At 32.9% G+C, this 18,380-nt stretch overlaps 1 protein-coding gene across 4 annotated transcripts in view; it reads right to left on the bottom strand.

Annotated features, from left to right (window-relative positions):
* Positions 1 to 18,380, bottom strand: part of ZFR (zinc finger RNA binding protein) — a 74,180-nt gene that overhangs the window by 18,143 nt on the left and 37,657 nt on the right. For 2 of the 4 annotated variants that reach the window (XM_072958808.1, XM_072958809.1), the window contains 6 exons: positions 15,050 to 15,212; positions 13,783 to 13,988; positions 12,939 to 13,089; positions 10,885 to 11,026; positions 6,288 to 6,385; positions 5,328 to 5,423 (listed from right to left, as the gene is read on the bottom strand). In XM_072958808.1, coding sequence (XP_072814909.1) covers positions 5,328 to 5,423; positions 6,288 to 6,385; positions 10,885 to 11,026; positions 12,939 to 13,089; positions 13,783 to 13,988; positions 15,050 to 15,212 — 856 coding nt within the window. The remainder of the gene's footprint in view (positions 1 to 5,327; positions 5,424 to 6,287; positions 6,386 to 10,884; positions 11,027 to 12,938; positions 13,090 to 13,782; positions 13,989 to 15,049; positions 15,213 to 18,380) is intronic. The other 2 variants (XR_012071545.1, XR_012071544.1) reach the window with 1 other exon arrangement.

The following is an 18,380-nucleotide window of genomic DNA, read 5'->3' as shown; positions in this document are numbered from 1 at the left end:
AGCAAAGGAAACCAGAAGTAAAACAAAAAGACAATCTACAGAATGGGAGAAAAGTTTTGCAAATGAAACTGACAAAGCCTTGATCTCCAGAATATATAAGCAGCTCATACGACTTAATAAGAAAAAAATAAACCCAATACAAAAATGGGCAGAAGACCTAAACAAGCAATTATGCAAGGAAGAAATACAAATGATCAATAGGCACAAGACAAAATGCTCAGTATCACTAATTATCAGAGAAATGCAAGTTAAAACTACAATGAGGTATCACCTCACACCAGTCAGAATGGCCATCATTCAAAAGTCCACAAACGACAAATGCTGGAGAGGCTGTGGAGAAAAGGAAATCCTCCTACACTGCTGGTGGGAATGCAGTTTGGTGCAGCCACTGTGGAAAACAGTATGGAGATTCCTCAAAAGACTAGGAATACTTACCATATGACCCAGGAATCCTGCTCCTGGGCATATATCCAGAAGAACCCTACTTCAGGATGACACCTGCACCCTGATGTTCATAGCAGCACTATTTACAATAGCCAAGACATGGAAACAGCCTAAATGTCCATCAACAGATGACTGGATAAAGAAGAAGTGGTATATTTATACAATGGAATAGTATTCAGCCATAAAAACCGACAACGTAACGCCATTTGCAGCAACATGGATGTTACTGGAGAATGTCATTCTAAGTGAAGTCAGCCAGAAAGAAAAGAAAAATACCATATGAGATCGCTCATATGCAGAATCTAAAACACAAAAAACAAAAAACCATAAATACAAAACAGAAACAGACTCATAGACATAGAATACAAACTTGTGGTTGCCAGGGGGACCAGGGTGGTGGTGGGTGGAAATGGGATTTCAAAATGTAGAATAGATAAACAAGATTGTACTGTGTAGCACAGGGAAATATACACAGGATCTTATGGTGGCTCAGAGCAAAAGAGAATGTGACAATGAATGTATGTATGTTCACGTATAACTGAAAAAATTTTCTCTACACTGGAATTTGACACAACATTGTAAAATGACAATAACAATTAAAAAAAGTTAAAAAAAAGGAAATGGGAGATATGAACAAAAGGATGAAGTTGAAGAGGTATATGTTACATGCTATATATACACGTACCTTGTTGAGAACATATTTTGCTCATAGTTTTAGTTGTACATATTAAACCACAAAGAAAACTTTAAATTCCAAAAATTACAAGTAGTGGAATATATTTATTGGATTACATGCTACAAAAACTAGAAGTTATTTACAAAAACAAAAGCAACCCTTCTCCAGTCATGTAGAATTTAAAGATTCCCTCAAAACTACTCTTGGCTTAAAGATAACATTAAAATGAGTTTCAGATTGTGCAGAAAATAAAGAGGAAATACTACATATATAGCCAAAAACCTGTGTCCAGCCTTAAATTACAGCTTTAAAATCTCTATATAATTAAAGAGTGAATGAAACAAGTATACAATTCAAGACGTTTCTAAAAGAACGAAAATAAACCCAATGAAAATATAAAGTTAATAGATCTGGTAGCTAAATCCAAGGAGCTGGCTCTTGGCAGGAGGGGTTGGGAGGAGATGAAATAAACCACTGACTAAAGAATAAAATACTAACAGAGATTTTTAGATGTCAAAAAACTGACATTTTGGTGTGCTTTAAGCTACCAAAATACTGGTGTATTTTATGTTACATGTACATGATTTCAAAGACTGACCAGCAGCTTTGCCCTCCTTGATTCTCCCATCATTACCCTGCTATGGCCTATGCTCCTCCAATTCCTTTTACCTGTACATCCTCCTCTTTTCCACTCAGTTCTTAGAGTTCTGCACCCTCAAAGGAGAGTGCCCCTTGAAGTTGATGGCTCTCTCTGATAAAGAGGAAATGTAAGGTACAGGGCAGAGCAAGGCCATCTGCATTGCTGGATCTCCAGACTCCAAGATTTGCCAGCAGTGGCCTGAGAGTCCATTCTCAAAAAAGCACTGATGCTTACACTTACTACAACAGGGCACCTCGGCTGAAGGGACTGAAGTTGAAGGAAGAAGGAAGTAGAATAATAGTGTACAATGCTTATATTTTTATACACTTTAAAAATTTAAAGTTATATAACATCCATAAATTTTTACATTTAAAACCTATTAATAATTCAGTGAACTCTGATCATAAATAAATACTGAAACACCCCTATGTCATTTTGCTCCTATATGGCAACTGCTATTATTGGCTAGTTTATTCAATCAATTAAAGAATTAAAAGCAAAAAAAGTGGGTATTTAAAAGACCCTAAGAGAGCAAAACTTGTATTAAATAAAAATCTAAGTATCTGGCTGAATTGGTTGATTTTTCTGGGAAAAGATAAGTTGCCAAAATCAATCCCAGGGGAAAGAAAAATTAAACAAACAATTAATCACAATAAAAGAAACTGAGAAAGAGCTACCCCCTTTAAAAGGGACTGGGAACTGATGATGTTACATGAATTTAATAAATTATCAAAAAACAGATAGTTTTGATGTTACTAAAAATGGTTTCAGAGTTTAGAGAAAGAAAGCTTCAAAATTATTTTTACAAAGTACACACGCTATTGATTCACAGAGGACAAAAATAAAACTACAAAAATTTGTTTTACGTCACTGCAAAATTCCTAAATAGACTACCAGTTCATTAAGATTATCCTTATATATATGAGAATCATCTCTAGAATGAAAGGTAGCTCAATATGAGGAAATCTATTTGTAAATGTAGAGTATAAACAGGTTGAAGGAAAACTATATACTCATGTCAATAAACCTTGAAAAATTATCTGATAAAATTCAATTTTCATTTCTGGTCTAAACTTAGTAACTAAGAGAAGAATGATACTTCTAATATTACAAAGAAGTAAATACCTCAAATAAAAGGCTTTTACCCACCATACTTAATATACTTTACATACTAGAAGTAATTTCAATGCAGGCAGAATATAACACGCATGTAAAGTATTGTTTCTTTTATTATACATTTATTGTAGAAGAATCAATTAAATTAGAGAAGAGAAAGAAGGCAAAATATTGGAAAGGAGGCAAAATATCATTTGCAGATGTGGCTCTAAGACTAGAAAACCCAGAAGAATCACATGAAAAAAACTGGTACAAATAAAGGAATGAAGTCAGGTGGTGGGCTACAAAATTTAATGTATTTACTATATATAAATAATAACCAGAAAATGGAATTTAAAAAACTCTGAAAGATACATACTTAGGTACAAACTATCATCAACAAAACATAAACAAAACAGAACCTATTCAAACCTAAATAAGCACATAAAATTAATTCCAATAAATAGGATATCCTATACTCTTAGCTAAAGAGTCAGTATTATACAAGTGATGACAGTCCACAAATTATCTATTAATTCAATGTACTACTTAAAAATCATCAAGAGAACTTTAGAGAAACTGAACAAAATGGTTATCAAGTTCATTTAACTTGAAAAAGAAACATACAAGAAAATCCAAACAAAATTCTTCGCTGTAACATCATGTTTATAGTGAGTGGCACAGAATGGAAAGGGAGAAATGTGATGAAGAGGACAATCAGCATTTTGAAACACACTATGAAGTTTTAATAATTAAGAGTTTTAGCACTAGAGAAGAACAAAGACTGAGGAATGAAGACTGTAGAAACAGGCTCACAAAAAAAGGAACTTTGGATTATTACAGTGTTTCTCATTCTTGGAGCTACTGATGAACAGTTTTGACAACTGAAAATATCTTCAAACACTGCCAAATGTCCCTGAAGGGCAAAACTGACACTGGTTGAGAATCACTGGTTTATGATAATGGTGACATTTCAAACTGGGGGTTGGGAGAACAAATATCACTACTAAATAAAATGGTATTAATTGGCAACTGATCTGGAAAAACATATACTGGATCCATCTTTAGCCCATTTATGATTTTTAAATCTATTTCTAATTATACAAGTAATATATGTATATTTTATTCTACTAAAACCCAAACATTACAGATCTCTAACCTAACCATCTCTTCCTTTCACTCCTCAGAGACAACCACTGTTTTAAGTTGGGATATATCCTTCCAGGAACTTTGCTATATATTAAAAATAAACATATGTATATACACACATTTGCAGAAAATATAATTTGACTAGGGGGAAAAAAACTCTAGAAAAAGGCATGTGTGAGCAAAAGACTGCAAACAACCCAAATGTCCATTAAATGGACACCATTTAAATAAAATACGGCATATCCATACAAAGGGAACACCTCGTAGTTAATGCAGCTCTCCAAACACTCCAAGATGTATTTTATTAAGAAAAACGCAATCACAAAATGCAACAGTTTGAAGAAATACTATACATTCACATCAATAAACCTTGCAAAATTATCTGATAAAGTTCAATTTCCATTCCTGATTCAAAATTACTTAGTAAACTAAGAGAAGATTGATATGTCTAACGTAACAAAGAAGAAAATATCATGTCAGAGTAAACAGCATGACACACTCCTGTGTTAAAAAAAAGAATTAGACAACCCTGGCTATTTAACTCTCCCTAACCCAACTCTAGAATCAGTAGGTTCAGTTATATTTTTGAATGAATCCCTCTCTATCTGAATTCTTGCTATTTAGGAACCAAGTAACTCAACATCAAAGAGATATTTGTACATAAATGAAAAACAGGAACATACATGATGCATACACATGCATTTCTGTTCCTGGAAGAAATCATAAACTGCGTCAAGACAATTTGCCTTTAAATAAGAAGGCTTTTGTTTCTTATTTTTTGCCTTTTTGCATTATTTGAATTTTCTAAACTTATGCATTTTTGAATGTATATTTCTGAATTTTTAAAATTCCTAAACTTATACATTTTAAAAAAAGTCGGTTCAGAGCTTGGAGTGTTAACTCCTCTGGGCCTATTGGCGTAATAAACCTGAATTCTCTAACTCTCTAAAAAAATAAAAAAATAAATAAATTAATTTAAAAAGTCAAAAAAAAACTTACATAGGGAGATTAGTAATTATTTTTAGTTTTCTTTGTACCTTTATGTATAATTGTACCTATTTTTTTTAAAGTAATAAATATTGTGAGAAGAGTTTAAAAAAAAAGGGCTGGGGGAGAGAAAAATACAAAAAGAAGACCGAGTGCAAGTCTCAGAAAATTAAAACACTCTAAGACCCCCCCAGTGCTTCACTAGAAGAGGAAAGAAACTATGTTTAGGAAATGAAAATGAAGTTGATAACTAAATGCAAGATGAGGCTATAAGAAAGCTGCAGAAATATTTCCTTAATGTTTATTTTTCACACTGTTCAGTTACATACTACTCACCCAGCTTGGAAAATCAGACCAAGTTGGAACTCGCTGACAGAGGTCCCGGAGAATACGTATGATAATCACACAGGACTGCAGACCATTAGCTCTAGCCTTGAGAGCAACACAAAAACCAACTGAATTAATCTTAGAAATATTGAAAATATCCCTTGATGAAAAAAAAAGTTAAAATACCACTGTTCAATGGAAGCTCAGATAAAAATAAAACAAAATAACCACAGTTAAAATTGGATTCAATGAGCTGCCATTTACAGCAATATTTTATACCAAGGTTAGTATTTAAAAGCTGATATTTTAGGTCAAAGTAAACAGATTATACAAGAATAATTGTTCTTGATCCCCTGTGAACCTTGACCTGTGTTCATTCAAAACAGTAAACTTAAAAAAAAGTCTGCCTACATCAGAAATAAAAGAAAAAGTAAAGAGCTAAAAAGTTTGTCTAGGGACTGAAAGGTTAAGGAAATCTGTTTGGTTTCCCTTCTGTGCCTTTGCATGACTGCAAAGTCACTAAACCAAACAGCTGCTTCCTCACCTTTCATTCCCTACACTTATTAACTTAGAGAAAGAGGGGGGAAAAATCTTAAAACTATACAGAAAGCTTTAAACACATATTTCATTATTTAAAGCAAAGTTTATCTGCAGCCTTATGGAATATAATATATATACAAAAACATGTGATGTTCCTAAACAAGTCAACTTTAAATATAGTCACTAAAAATAAAAATAAAAAAACCCGAACTACAAAACACCCCCCAAACCTGAGTTTATCATCAAATTAATAGTAACTGCAATATGCAGATCTTTATACCCAGCTTTCTATGTCAACATATTTTCTGATATTTAATTTAAATAGTATTGCTTGGGCAATCTTTTGAAATGTTTAAACACAGTTAAACATGTTGTACTGAACTACTCTCTCATAAGGCTACAAGAAAAAAGTAAAATGATGTTCCGAACCTGGAACCACTTAGCGTGGCGTAGAGCAGCCAGAGCGTCAAGGCATTTTTGCCTGTCCAAGACGTCCGGTGGGTCTTTCACCATACCCGAGGTTACATCTAAAATGGATTGAATTGGCAAAATGCAGTGAGGAATGGGTGTTTGACCAGGTAAGCAAGACACTTCCTTAAAGTAGCATCAGTGTCACATGAGCCATTTGAGAGTTTATCAGCACTTTAAAGTACCCAGGGAGTTATTTTCAACAAATTTACATAATCCAATATGAAGATCAAGAGGAGAATTAAACTCTTTAATTTAGAGATGTAATAAATAATTTCTGCAAATATAAACCCTACCCACCAAAATAAAATCAAAAGGAAGGAATACTGGACACAGTGCACCAGCACGGAGACCACAAGACAAGAGGGAACACAAAAATCCACTTTAATAAATGAGAATGTACAATAACCTACTGAGTCTGTTCAGTATTTTAAATGATCATAGGTTATTCTGGAGCTAATATAGCAAAGAACTAATGATAAATATGGGATGATTAATGCAGTAATAATCATAGAAAAAAAAAAGAGCCAAAAAACAGGCATTTTGAAGAGTTCAAAGCTTTCTCTTCCACAAGAGAATTTTAGCTGTAATGGAATACAAAATGCCCTTTAGAATTCCAAATTCCCATAAAGTATTTCAAAGAATAATTGGAGAAAAATAATGAATGAAGTAGAAAGGGGCAATAGGAACTAGCATGGTTAAACAGAGTAAGTACAGAAATAGAAAAGATGCAGTAAGCAGAATGATTTGATTTTAAATATGTAGATTCTTTCAAGTTTTAAAGTCAGTTATAACCAATTTTAATCAGATTACTGTATTAAAACATAAATGAGCTATATAAAATTTAAGAAAATCTGAACCTAAATCAGGATAAGTAGTTTACATTGATAAAATTAGTTGGAGGGCCAGTTTTATATTCATCTAAACACATGTATAAAAATTGCTAATCAAATTTGCATATATACCAGGCAAGTAATCTATTAAATTTAACAGTCTTCCAGACAAAAAGCACCAAAATTATGGGGCATTTAGGATATAATTTAATAAATCACTGATGATAACAAATGAATATGAGGGAAGAAATATATGATGAAAAAATATTAAAGATGATTTTATTTTAAGAGTACTATTGTAACTCTTGGCAAGTTAATTTGATAATACATTTTTACATGAGCATTCAGAAATCTTAAAAGATACTCATCCTTATTTTGAGTAGATGACAAACAAAAAAGCATATTTTAAAAGCAATGAAGAATTCTATCCCTTGTCTGGGCTTTCTATTCTCAGTTCTTACTCCTTAAATAATCAGATGGCACAGATTTTCAGAAGACGTATTAGAAGGGAGATTTACAGATAATCAAAGAAGACTGTGTGGCATTCTGAAAATGAACGCTGAAAGAGGAATCTGGGTACTAAAAAGAAACTATCAAGTCAGTAATTTTTAAAATTAATAAATAATCTCAAACCCTGCAAGACCAACTATTTAATCCAGAAATATACTGAACTAAATGGGCTATTCTGAGAAGAGGAAAAGAACATAGGAAAGCACAGCTAATTATTAAAGAAGAAAGAAAAGAAAAAAGAAACAACAAAAAACCACTCCCCAAAGCAGGGCTACAGAACATGCTGAAGAACACTTTCCATGTCCCTTATTAATTTAATCATTTGCTAAAGCTAGAATGCAAATAGGTGACAATGTGCAATCTCTTTCTAAAAAAAGTGTTTCTGAATTTCTAATATTAATTCACAACGTTTTAATTTCCTCCAATATGTAAGAAATAATTTCTTTTTCTACACAAGCATTCACAACTTTAGAATTTATTCAAAGATGCCAAGACACCTATTGCAATTAAAAAAAAATTAAGAGCTATAAGTGGGAAATTTCTGTCCAATCCTGAGTGTGGATTTTTGCACCCATTTTATATTTCAAGTGGATTAACCCCTTAGATATACTGTACTAAAATAATCCTTGTTTCCTAGTACCCAGTTAACAAAAATCAGTTAATTTATTAAAAGAAAAAAAAGCAAATTCTTACCCTACAAAAACATATTTCATAAATTTTAAGGGGTTAATCACCAGTTAGAAGACATGCTGTGTCCACACTATTTTATGATTAAAAGTTAATGGGAATATATTAATTTAAATTAACACGGTTATGTAAAATGTATAATCCACCCAACAATTTAAAAACTAGTGTGAACACTGCTCAATTCTAGAAGAGACAAAGACAAAACGAACAAAACAGCCACACAAAAGACAAATGCCAGACTCTGTATCCAAAGTCCCTCCTTTATCAAATGGCAGATGTGACACTGAGCTTTTGAAAACCTTGGTCAAAAATCCTTCCGATGTCTTGGCAGCAACCCCTGACAGGAATCAATTCCCTCTGCTAGAAGGCTTTGGACCGGGCCTGATAAGCTACAGGTGGAAAAAAACACACACAATACTTGACTTGCTGCAGAAGAGATTCTGTAGCAAGGGTTAGAGCATTTTGAACATTTCAAGCTTCAAGTCAATTAAACGTTTAATGTTTTAACTGTCAAACACAGTACCATAAAATAGATCTGTCATGTGTTTAACAGTTATTTGGGCAATTTAATCATCTCCTTTAAATAATTTTTGGTATTAAGCAGGACCATTACACATTAAGAGGCTATGACAACCATGAGCAAGTCTCCAGTCTCATGATTTACAAGTGCTCTTCCGGCAAAGCCTTCCTTACTCCTTTACTAACTCCCCAAAGCAAGCTATAGGCTTTAAATGATTTTAAGACACAGAGCATTCGGAGCTGCAGTGAGAGAGAATACATACCGTTATTCTGCAGCAATCTTCACAATGAAGCTAAAGACATGGTTTACTGCAGATATCTGCAGCAAGGAACACTATCAATGTTTCTACATTTTTTGCACATCCAACTTTTCAGCTCAGTGTCTTCAAGTAAAATCTTTCAATTTTGAACTCATCATTTCTCTCACCATAATATACATGAAATTCAGAATAATAATTCTAACTCAAATCTGGGTCAGACAAAAATGTAATTTTGTTTCCTTTAGAAGGGATAGGTTATTGAAGACCACTACAAATACATACTATTAACTTCAAACTTTTGCAACATAATAACATGACTTGATACCACACAAATTTAATTAAGTCTAAATATAATTGGACAAAATATGCTCTGAAATAAAGTTAAATGGTTATATGAGTATAATTTTATAGTAAAGGTACAGCAACTGTTATTTTTAACGTAATTTCTAAGATTTCTTTTTCAAATCCTAGGAGTCATATGCTGCATATAAATTGACCAGATTGACTCAGGAGCTGTTTTTCCAGCAATATCCATGGGCAGACCTTGAGTGGAAACTCATGCTCATATAAAAGATCCTTTACATAAACCTCATTTATTCTTAAGATGTTATACAACATACAAGACCTGATATGGCATATATACATAGTATGCAAGGTTAGACACATCTCCCAATGATGACATTTTTAATAAAAATGTTCTTTTCCTGGGTTGTGGAAAGCCCAGTGCATTAAAAAAAAAACAAAACCTGATTTGTCGTAAAAAAACAAATTTAAAGGGACAGTAATTGAGAGCCTACTTATGTTATTTGAGACAAAATTAATTTAAGTATTCTCTTTTCCTCTATCCTTATCACAAAGAAATATTAGTGTAGACTGTAATTCTATACTCAACAAATCAAGATGTACAAAAACAACATGAAAGGAAACAAAGTAAATTTTATCTGACCCATAAAACAACAGAACCAACATACGGCAGACACTGACCATGCTTTTTTGCTTAAAAGCTTTTGAAGCTTTGAAAATGTTACAGAACAGTCCCTAAAGCAACATTGCTGGCACCAGCAGATTTCATATTCTATAATTGTGAAGTAAGTTTAAAAACCTTGTACTATAACTTACTAACTATGCTGACACCATTTATTTTTCAGTATCTCTACTATAATACTGGGGTCAGATGCCCAAATCTATGTGCATTAGGATGCTCTGCATTTATGAAAGTGCTCCAAACCAAAGAGCAACCTCAGAGAACTAGAAATATTTATTACCTCAGGACAAGCCAAATCCATGATTACATACACGTCAATGTCTCTTAAGCTGTTATGGATATTTAACCAATTTTATTTATGAAATTCTCTTGTCTTTTTTAACATAAGGCAAGAATAAGAGATTCTTAAAAGTTAAATTTGTGGCCCCTTACTGGCAATATTTCTTTCATTTTTTCATGGGTCAACTATGCTGTTAACAATTTTGAACTTTTTTTTCCAGAAATCTGAGGTTAGCAAGAAAAGAAAAAAAAATTAAGAAAATCAGTAATACCATGAGTTATTTTATATAAAAGTACATTACAAAAAAGACAATGAAAGATCTGGGAAATGATCTTAGGTAGAACTGGTTGCTATATAAGTCAAATCTATCCAATTCATATGTAATGCCAGCATGTTGCCTTCTAGGGCTTAATGCCATCTTAAAGAGTAGGTAAATGGGGGGAAAAAAGCTAATAAAAAGTAGAATGTGTAATGGCTTTCCAACCTCCTTCCCTCATGTTCTCTTCTCGAATAATTGGAGATGTCAGGGTGATAGTGACTTGCATTTTGGGTTCCACACATGAATTCAAAATTATTGCCGCTTCAGAAACAGCACATTTTATGTCATACTTCTCAGGACTTATAACCTATATAATGAAAAGTACAAGAAATTAGATGGAACTTTTACATTATCAAATAAGGCAGTTTCATTATGGCTCTTTCATTTTCTCACTAACTTAACCATTTTATAAGAACTAGATCCCCCAAGAAGCCTTGTAACATGTACAAGTATTATAAATCTCTTGCTCTTCTTTCCTTTTAGAATTCGTTATTGAACTAATGTTTACCACTATTTGTATCGTATGAGTTATTTGCATATGCTTGTGTCCCTCTTAGATGATGAATTCCTGGATAAAAGAAACACTGCCTATTTATTACTGTACTTTTCTAACAGCATCTGGCGGTTAAGTACCCAAATATTTGCAAAATTTGAGTGATACTAAAATAGATACCTGAAACTAACAGCAATCATAATTCAACCATTCCCACTGTACTATGTCTGTGAAATCAACAGATCAACATTTTTATCAGGGAGCAGAAAGCCCTGATCAACAGAAGAAAAACCAGGATTCATTGCAATTGAGTACACATGTAATAAACCCCAGTTAATATGAACAAATGAAGACTACAGAAATTACATGGTGCATTTATAGCATAGTATCTAGGTTCAAATCCTAGCTCTGCTACTTTACTAATAATGTGAAGAATTACTGGAAGAATAAATGAATTAACTATACAAAGTACTTAAAACAGTGCCTGGTAAATAGGAAGTATTATATAAACTTTACAACTATGACAATGATTATGAGAATTAATGCTATTTCTCTTGCTTATCCACTTATACAAGTACAGACTGATTTGGAAAGAGTATTCTGCTTTTAGTTTAATTGCTTAACTTACTGAATAAATTGTCAATTATTTAGTTAGGATATAATATTTCCTGCTTTGTAGTTTCACTAAGCACCACAATTTGGGACCAAGATGTTTCCTGAAAATTACATACTTTTTTCAGGGTCCTCAAACCTTCTTCCCCTTCATTGCCCTAGCAGCCTCCACAGAGGGGTAAGAAGCAGAGACACAATGACAATTCTCATGACTTAAAAGACTCATTCATAGAAACTTCACGTCTGGAATGATGGTAATATAAAGCAAACGACAGTAAGTGCCAGAATTGTCAGAGCTTAAATTTAATAATTAAGCTTTTGTTATCAGTTGCTCTGCTGTGATCAGGTACTATTTATTCTGACATTACTATCAAATACATGTGATCAATGAAATGTCAACGCTTGGATTTCAAATATCTAAGTAAGTTTTACGCATTATTCAAGGAATCTTTATTTTAAATCTGTCTGCTATTCTGACAAGATATTATATAACATTAAAAAAAATTCAAACTTAAAAAACAAAAGGTTTGTTTCTGTAGGACCAAAAGGAGATATTCTATTAATTGTACACTGCCACAATGTGCTGGGCAGAGAGAGCAAGAAGTAATTCCTATCATTAAAACATGTAGAAAATCAAAAGCAATTACAACAAAACTGGGGAAACTCAAATTTTGAAAGATTCTCTATTTCAGTTAATACATTCTATTAAAAACATGTATTCAACTGAATAGGGAAGAGGTTCATGAATTTTAAAAATTTAAGCTTACTGTACATGGGCTTTGTTTAAAAAAAAAAAAATCACTTTTTGTCCCGAATAACTGTCTTCTCTTTTATGATTCAAATCTTGGGGAAAAAACAAGAGGACATGTGCTACAATTTTATATTTTGAAATAAATTAGCAAGACGGCTTCATGCCAAAGAGAAGCACTATAAACTCTAAAAACACAAAGTAGAAAACAGTTCTACCAATTTGCACAATCAAGCAAAAACCTCAACTTGGAAAGTCAAACCAAAACTTTAAAAGGCTGGCTTAGGTAAGCTGAAGCACATTTAGTCCTGCCAAAAATTTCTGAACCAGACACGGGGTAAAAACGAACATTTCTATAATACTTACAGCAAGCTGTTTGGGTAGGTTTTCTGCAATACGGCTTAATAATGACTTTGAAGGTTTCTCTGAGCACAGCAAAACAAGGTTGACATTTCTGTCTCCTCGGAGAAGTAATCCTTTTGCCAATACTCCCACTCGCAAAACTCCTTTTAAAGCTCTGCAATGAAATCAAATTATGACATTCCTTTTCTCAACCAGAACCATGATAATCTCTCAACACACGATACAGTATAAAAACATTCAATATTTTTAGTATCCTTCAGGTAGGTAATAAATTAAGAGCTAAGTTGTCACAGGAATAAATGTGTGTCTCATTTTACAAATTAGAATAAGGAAAGTCATGTTTAATTTAGCACAAAAATATTTCCAAATGGTAAAAGGAAAATGAAAAGTTATGAGATCGTAATGCAAACTTGATACGAAAGTTGTTGCTAAAGCTTGGGCTTATTCATGTTTATGGTCAATGTATTAACGAAAAAGAAGTTGCTAAAACATGGGTGAGATGAACATGGGGCAGATGCAACAAATAAATAAAAACTGTATAGGAGCTGAATGCAACTGGAAAACTATAAAGGCTGCTTTGAAAATAGACTTGTTTTATGTAAGTTTTTAAACAATTTAAATTAAATTAAAACAAGTACATTTACAAGGCTGGAGATTGTATGAAATTACCTTATTTTTCTTTTTAGCAAAAACCCGCTGAATACATCAAATATCTAACACAAGCATGATAAGACATGCAGACTGACATCAGAGAATTTTCAGTCTCTGTAACATTTATTTCAAGTATAAGAAGTCCACATAAAGGAAAACAAAAATATACAAAGTAAAAAACTTTCTGAAAACACACCTGTCTTTACCTCCCTCTTTCTTATCATCTCCCTCTTTGCTCTTGCTCTTCTCATGTTCAGACAAACTGTCTGAAACAAGTTTTAAAGCACGTTCAGTGATAGAAACAATTTTCTGAACTGCTTGTAATTCCTCTTCAGTTGGATAAATGGTTGCATGTTTTGTCATTACATAACGATCATCAGATGAGTCAGGACGACGTAACGGCTGGAGAAGGAAAAAAGGTAACTTCATTTTAAAAAATGTTTCCTGAGAAAAAGTAAACTATTATTTTCAGCTATACATATGTTTGTCATATCTTTTAAATAAGAAAGTCAATTATGCAAAATGCTCATTTAAAGCTATCTTCTCTTTTTTTCCATTTCAGTAAAAACAAAAATGTAAACTATGCAAAGCTACACTAACAAGAGTGAGTATGTAGGTATGCATATATGCATGCATACAAGCATGTTTTGCTTCAAAACAAATAAAATTATAAAACCCACCATCTAAGGTTATAAAAATAACTTTTTACTCAACTTTAAAAACCAGTGATTCTGAAGCATTTTGCTTTTAATAAAACAAGTTTTGAAAATGCTTATCCTACATAAATACAAATGAGAAAGAATAGGTTAAACAGAAATTGCTGTTTCCTTCTAGGTGCTCTCTAGAAACAGGAGGAAAAAAAAATCCTCTTGTTTTCTGTAGTTTGAATTTATAGGAAATATTCCTCGTAACCCAAATGTCTCCTCTTTCACAGAACACAAATTCTCAAGATGCAGATCTTTCCTCAGTTTTCCTAATACATCCACTGTGTGCTCATCTTGAACTACTACCTGCCTCTTACCCTGTACTCAATTGAGAAGTAATGGTAGGTTTTATGCTCTGGATTTGAAGAAGGAAAAAAAAATTCTAAGCCACTGGTAATGGGAAAATAAGAATAATTTTGAAATGCAAAGCAGTTGCCTTCAAAATTAGTTATTCTTGATAATCTAAAGAACAACAAAGGCAAGAAAATCTCTTATGTGAAAGAACAGTTGGCAAAAGCAGCTCTCCTCCTGCAGCTTATACTGAAAGTAAGGAAGATTCATGGAAATTCTCTAAAGTCCTTACATATCAGGACACAAGTTGAGAACCTGTAAAAGGAGGGAAAACTCTAAATCAGATGAAAAACTTACGTTGAGATTCAGAGATTATTAGGTCTAAGAATTATCTCTTCAAACTGTTACCTTCTAATGCTGACTCAGTCTTATGCTTTCATCCCCTGTGTAAACAAAGCGGACACTCACTGCGGGCCCCTGTGGCTGAGGAGGCATGCCTGGTCGGACTCCCAGAAGGCCTAATGGGCCTGGGGGACCATGAGGATAGCCCCCATCAGGCATTCGGCGGCGATCATCCCAATGATGCTGTTCTTCCTCCATTCTTCTCCAGTACATGTCCTCTTCATAACGTCTGAAACATAGAGAATGATACTATAAGCCTGCAAGAAAAATACAGCCCAGGAATTTGCAACGATAATGATATAAAAAGCAAACAAAGAAACAAAAAAAAAACCCCTCAATCAGTCTAGCTAACACCTTTTCCCCTATTTTATCTGATTACCTTTATTTGCTTTCATCTAGAAATAAATGGAAATGAATCCAAGTGAAAAGAGATGGAAAAGAGAAAAGCAAAACAAAACTTAATAGCCTGAGGACAAAGTTAAAAGAACAAGCACCAGAAACCTCAGAGTTGCTTCCAACCTCTTCCTCTTGAAGAGAGACTGTAAGCTTAAATGCCTACCTGATGTATCCAGACAAATAACGTGTATGAGTAAAAGACCCAAAGCACACATTTAGGAATTTTCTTCATGTCTCCAAAGAAATGTGCTCTCTCCTATCTTTTTCTTAGAGAAAGCCTGTTAAGACTACCTTCAATTTCTCCATCTGATACAGGGAAAGACAAAACTATGTTTCCACTATGAGGAAAAACAACTCATATGCCTGTGTAAGTAGCAACTCATATCTGGTCTCACTCTTGGGGACATAATAAGGGTGATGGGAGCTATGGTAAAGAAGAAAATACATGTTCTGGCTAGAGACAAGAGCCCCAGTGCAGCTATTAATTATTGCCATAAGGGAATATAGATTGTAATCCAAAAGTCATCAGGATTTTGTGAAATCTTATGACCTTTAAATGTTGGTTCATATTGGCATCAAAAAAATACCATGTGTATCAAATAAAACATCCATGGGCTAAAGTTGAACTATGAGCAGCCAGTATGTAGCCTCTGCTTTAATGATTAACACTTTTAGAATCCAATTTCTTTTTTACCGCCTGACTCTCTCCCTTCTCGGTTCTATCCTCATTTTCAGCTTCAAACCAGGATACTAATAACTCCCAAGAGAAATCATGTCTCTACAGCAAATTTTGGTAGCAATAAGTTTTTACTAGACCAATTTATTTAATACAAAACAAAGAAAGAACCATGCTTCTCAAGCAGCACTTAGAAACCAACAACTTCTTCAGTGCATTTTAGGTCATCCAACTTAGGACTGATAGAACCATGCTTCTATGTTACTTAGGCCTTAAGAGAAAATGAACGAAAACAGGTTGAAGGCTCTGGAAAACCACACTCATTCCAGTTTCAAATTGTTTGTTATTACTAAAGATGTTTAAGTTAAATAAGGGCAGGGACCTTTATCCATTGTTCACCAATTCATACTTGGTGCTTAAAATTCTATGTGCTACTGCCTGGCACACAGTAAGTGCTTAAAAAATATCTGATATAACAAGGAAAGAGGAAATAACTGCATAATCTAGGTATAGAGAAGAATTTCCAGCACATTACAAAGACAGAAACTTCATACATTAAAAAAAAATCAATACATAAATAATAAAGACTACTTAAAGGTAACATCTTAATGAGTTAATAGTTAATCAACAACAGGTTAAGTTAAAAAAATGAATAGACAATTCTTCACAGAAGAAAAGTGGTTAAGCATGAAATAAAAATTTAATTTACCCGTAATACAAACAATTTAAACTGAAACAAAACTGGCTTTCATATTTTACTTTCTCACTGGCAGAGATTTTAATAAATTATAGCAGCAGTTCTCAAAGTGTGGTCCATAGACCCTAGGTGGTCCCTGAGACATCTTCAGAAGGATTCATGATATTAAAATTACTTTGATAATAATACCAACACATTTGCCTTCTCCATCCTCATTTTCTTATGAGTGTATAGTGGAGTTACTTATAGGCAAAACATGTTCTCACAACCTGTTTTACACAGAAGCAGATAGGAGAACCATGCTACCTTAAACCAGACATTATAAAGAATTTTGCAAAAATGTAAAACAATGTCATTCTCATTATTCTGGGGAAGAAAGTTAGTTACCATATTATGTTTATTCACCATATTATATTAATAAATATATGTGACCTAATATTGTAATTACCAATTATATTTGAACAAATATAGTTAAATGTCACTTAAAAAACACATTCATAAATATTTAAACATTTCTGTTTCCATTTCTGATATGGTAAATATTGATAGCTATAACCCACATACACAAAAGCTCTTTGGAGTCTTCAATAATTATTGAGTATAAAAAGTCCTGAGACCAAGAAGTTTGAGAATCACTAAGTAATACAATTCAGCAGAGGCAAAAGTATGGGTATCTGTCAATCAAACATTTGTTTCTGGGATTTTATTATTAGCAACTAATCATGATCTGCAGACACAGCCTCAAGGATAGTCAGTGTAATAATTATAATAGGGAAATACTGGAAACAACCTAAATATCTAACAATATGAAATTTGTTATAAGGAAAATTCTGTATTTATCCAAGAGAATACTATGCTGCCATGGAAAATAAGATAACATTAACCTCAGCTTAATTTCTTGAAAAAAGTTTATATGTAAATGAAAAGTGGGTTATAAAATACACATACATTATGCTTCTATTCATATTATCATAGTTGTATTTTAAAACTTGCACACAAATACTCATAGCAACAGTATTCACAGTAGTCCCTAAGTGGAAACACCACCACAATGTCCATCAATTGACGAATAGATAAACAAAATGTGGTACATTCCTACAATGGAATATTATTCATCCATATAAAAGAAGTACTGATATATGCCATAACATACATGAACTGTGAAAATATTACATTAAATGGAAGTAGTCAGACGCAAAAGACCACATATTTTATGATTCCATTTATACAAAATCTCTAGAATAGGCAAATCTACTGAGACAGAAAGTATATTAGTGGTTGCCTATGGGTAGAGGGAGGGGTTGAGGGGGAAATAGGGAGTGATTGCTAATGGGTTTTCTGGTTTCTTTTGTGGGTCACAAAAATGTTTTAAAATTGACTGTGGTGATGGTTGCACAACTCTGATATGATGTGTACCATTTCAAGCCATGCCAGTTATATCAATAAAACTAAACATTTATATATTCCTGGGAAATGTTCTCTCATTTCTCCTTTCCTGTAGCCTCTGAAGTTTTTATAATAGAAGTTTCTTAAAAACAAACAAAATCCCACACAATATTAATGTTTAGAATTTATTAAATCTTATATTCAGGATATTTTTATCATGTAACCAAATGTTCTATTTTGCT

This window comes from Vicugna pacos, chromosome 3 (genome assembly GCF_048564905.1).
Source record: "Vicugna pacos chromosome 3, VicPac4, whole genome shotgun sequence".
Taxonomy (NCBI): domain Eukaryota; kingdom Metazoa; phylum Chordata; class Mammalia; order Artiodactyla; family Camelidae; genus Vicugna; species Vicugna pacos.
The sequence above is the reverse complement of the archived record's forward strand: the minus strand, read 5'-3'. Positions and strand labels throughout refer to the sequence as shown.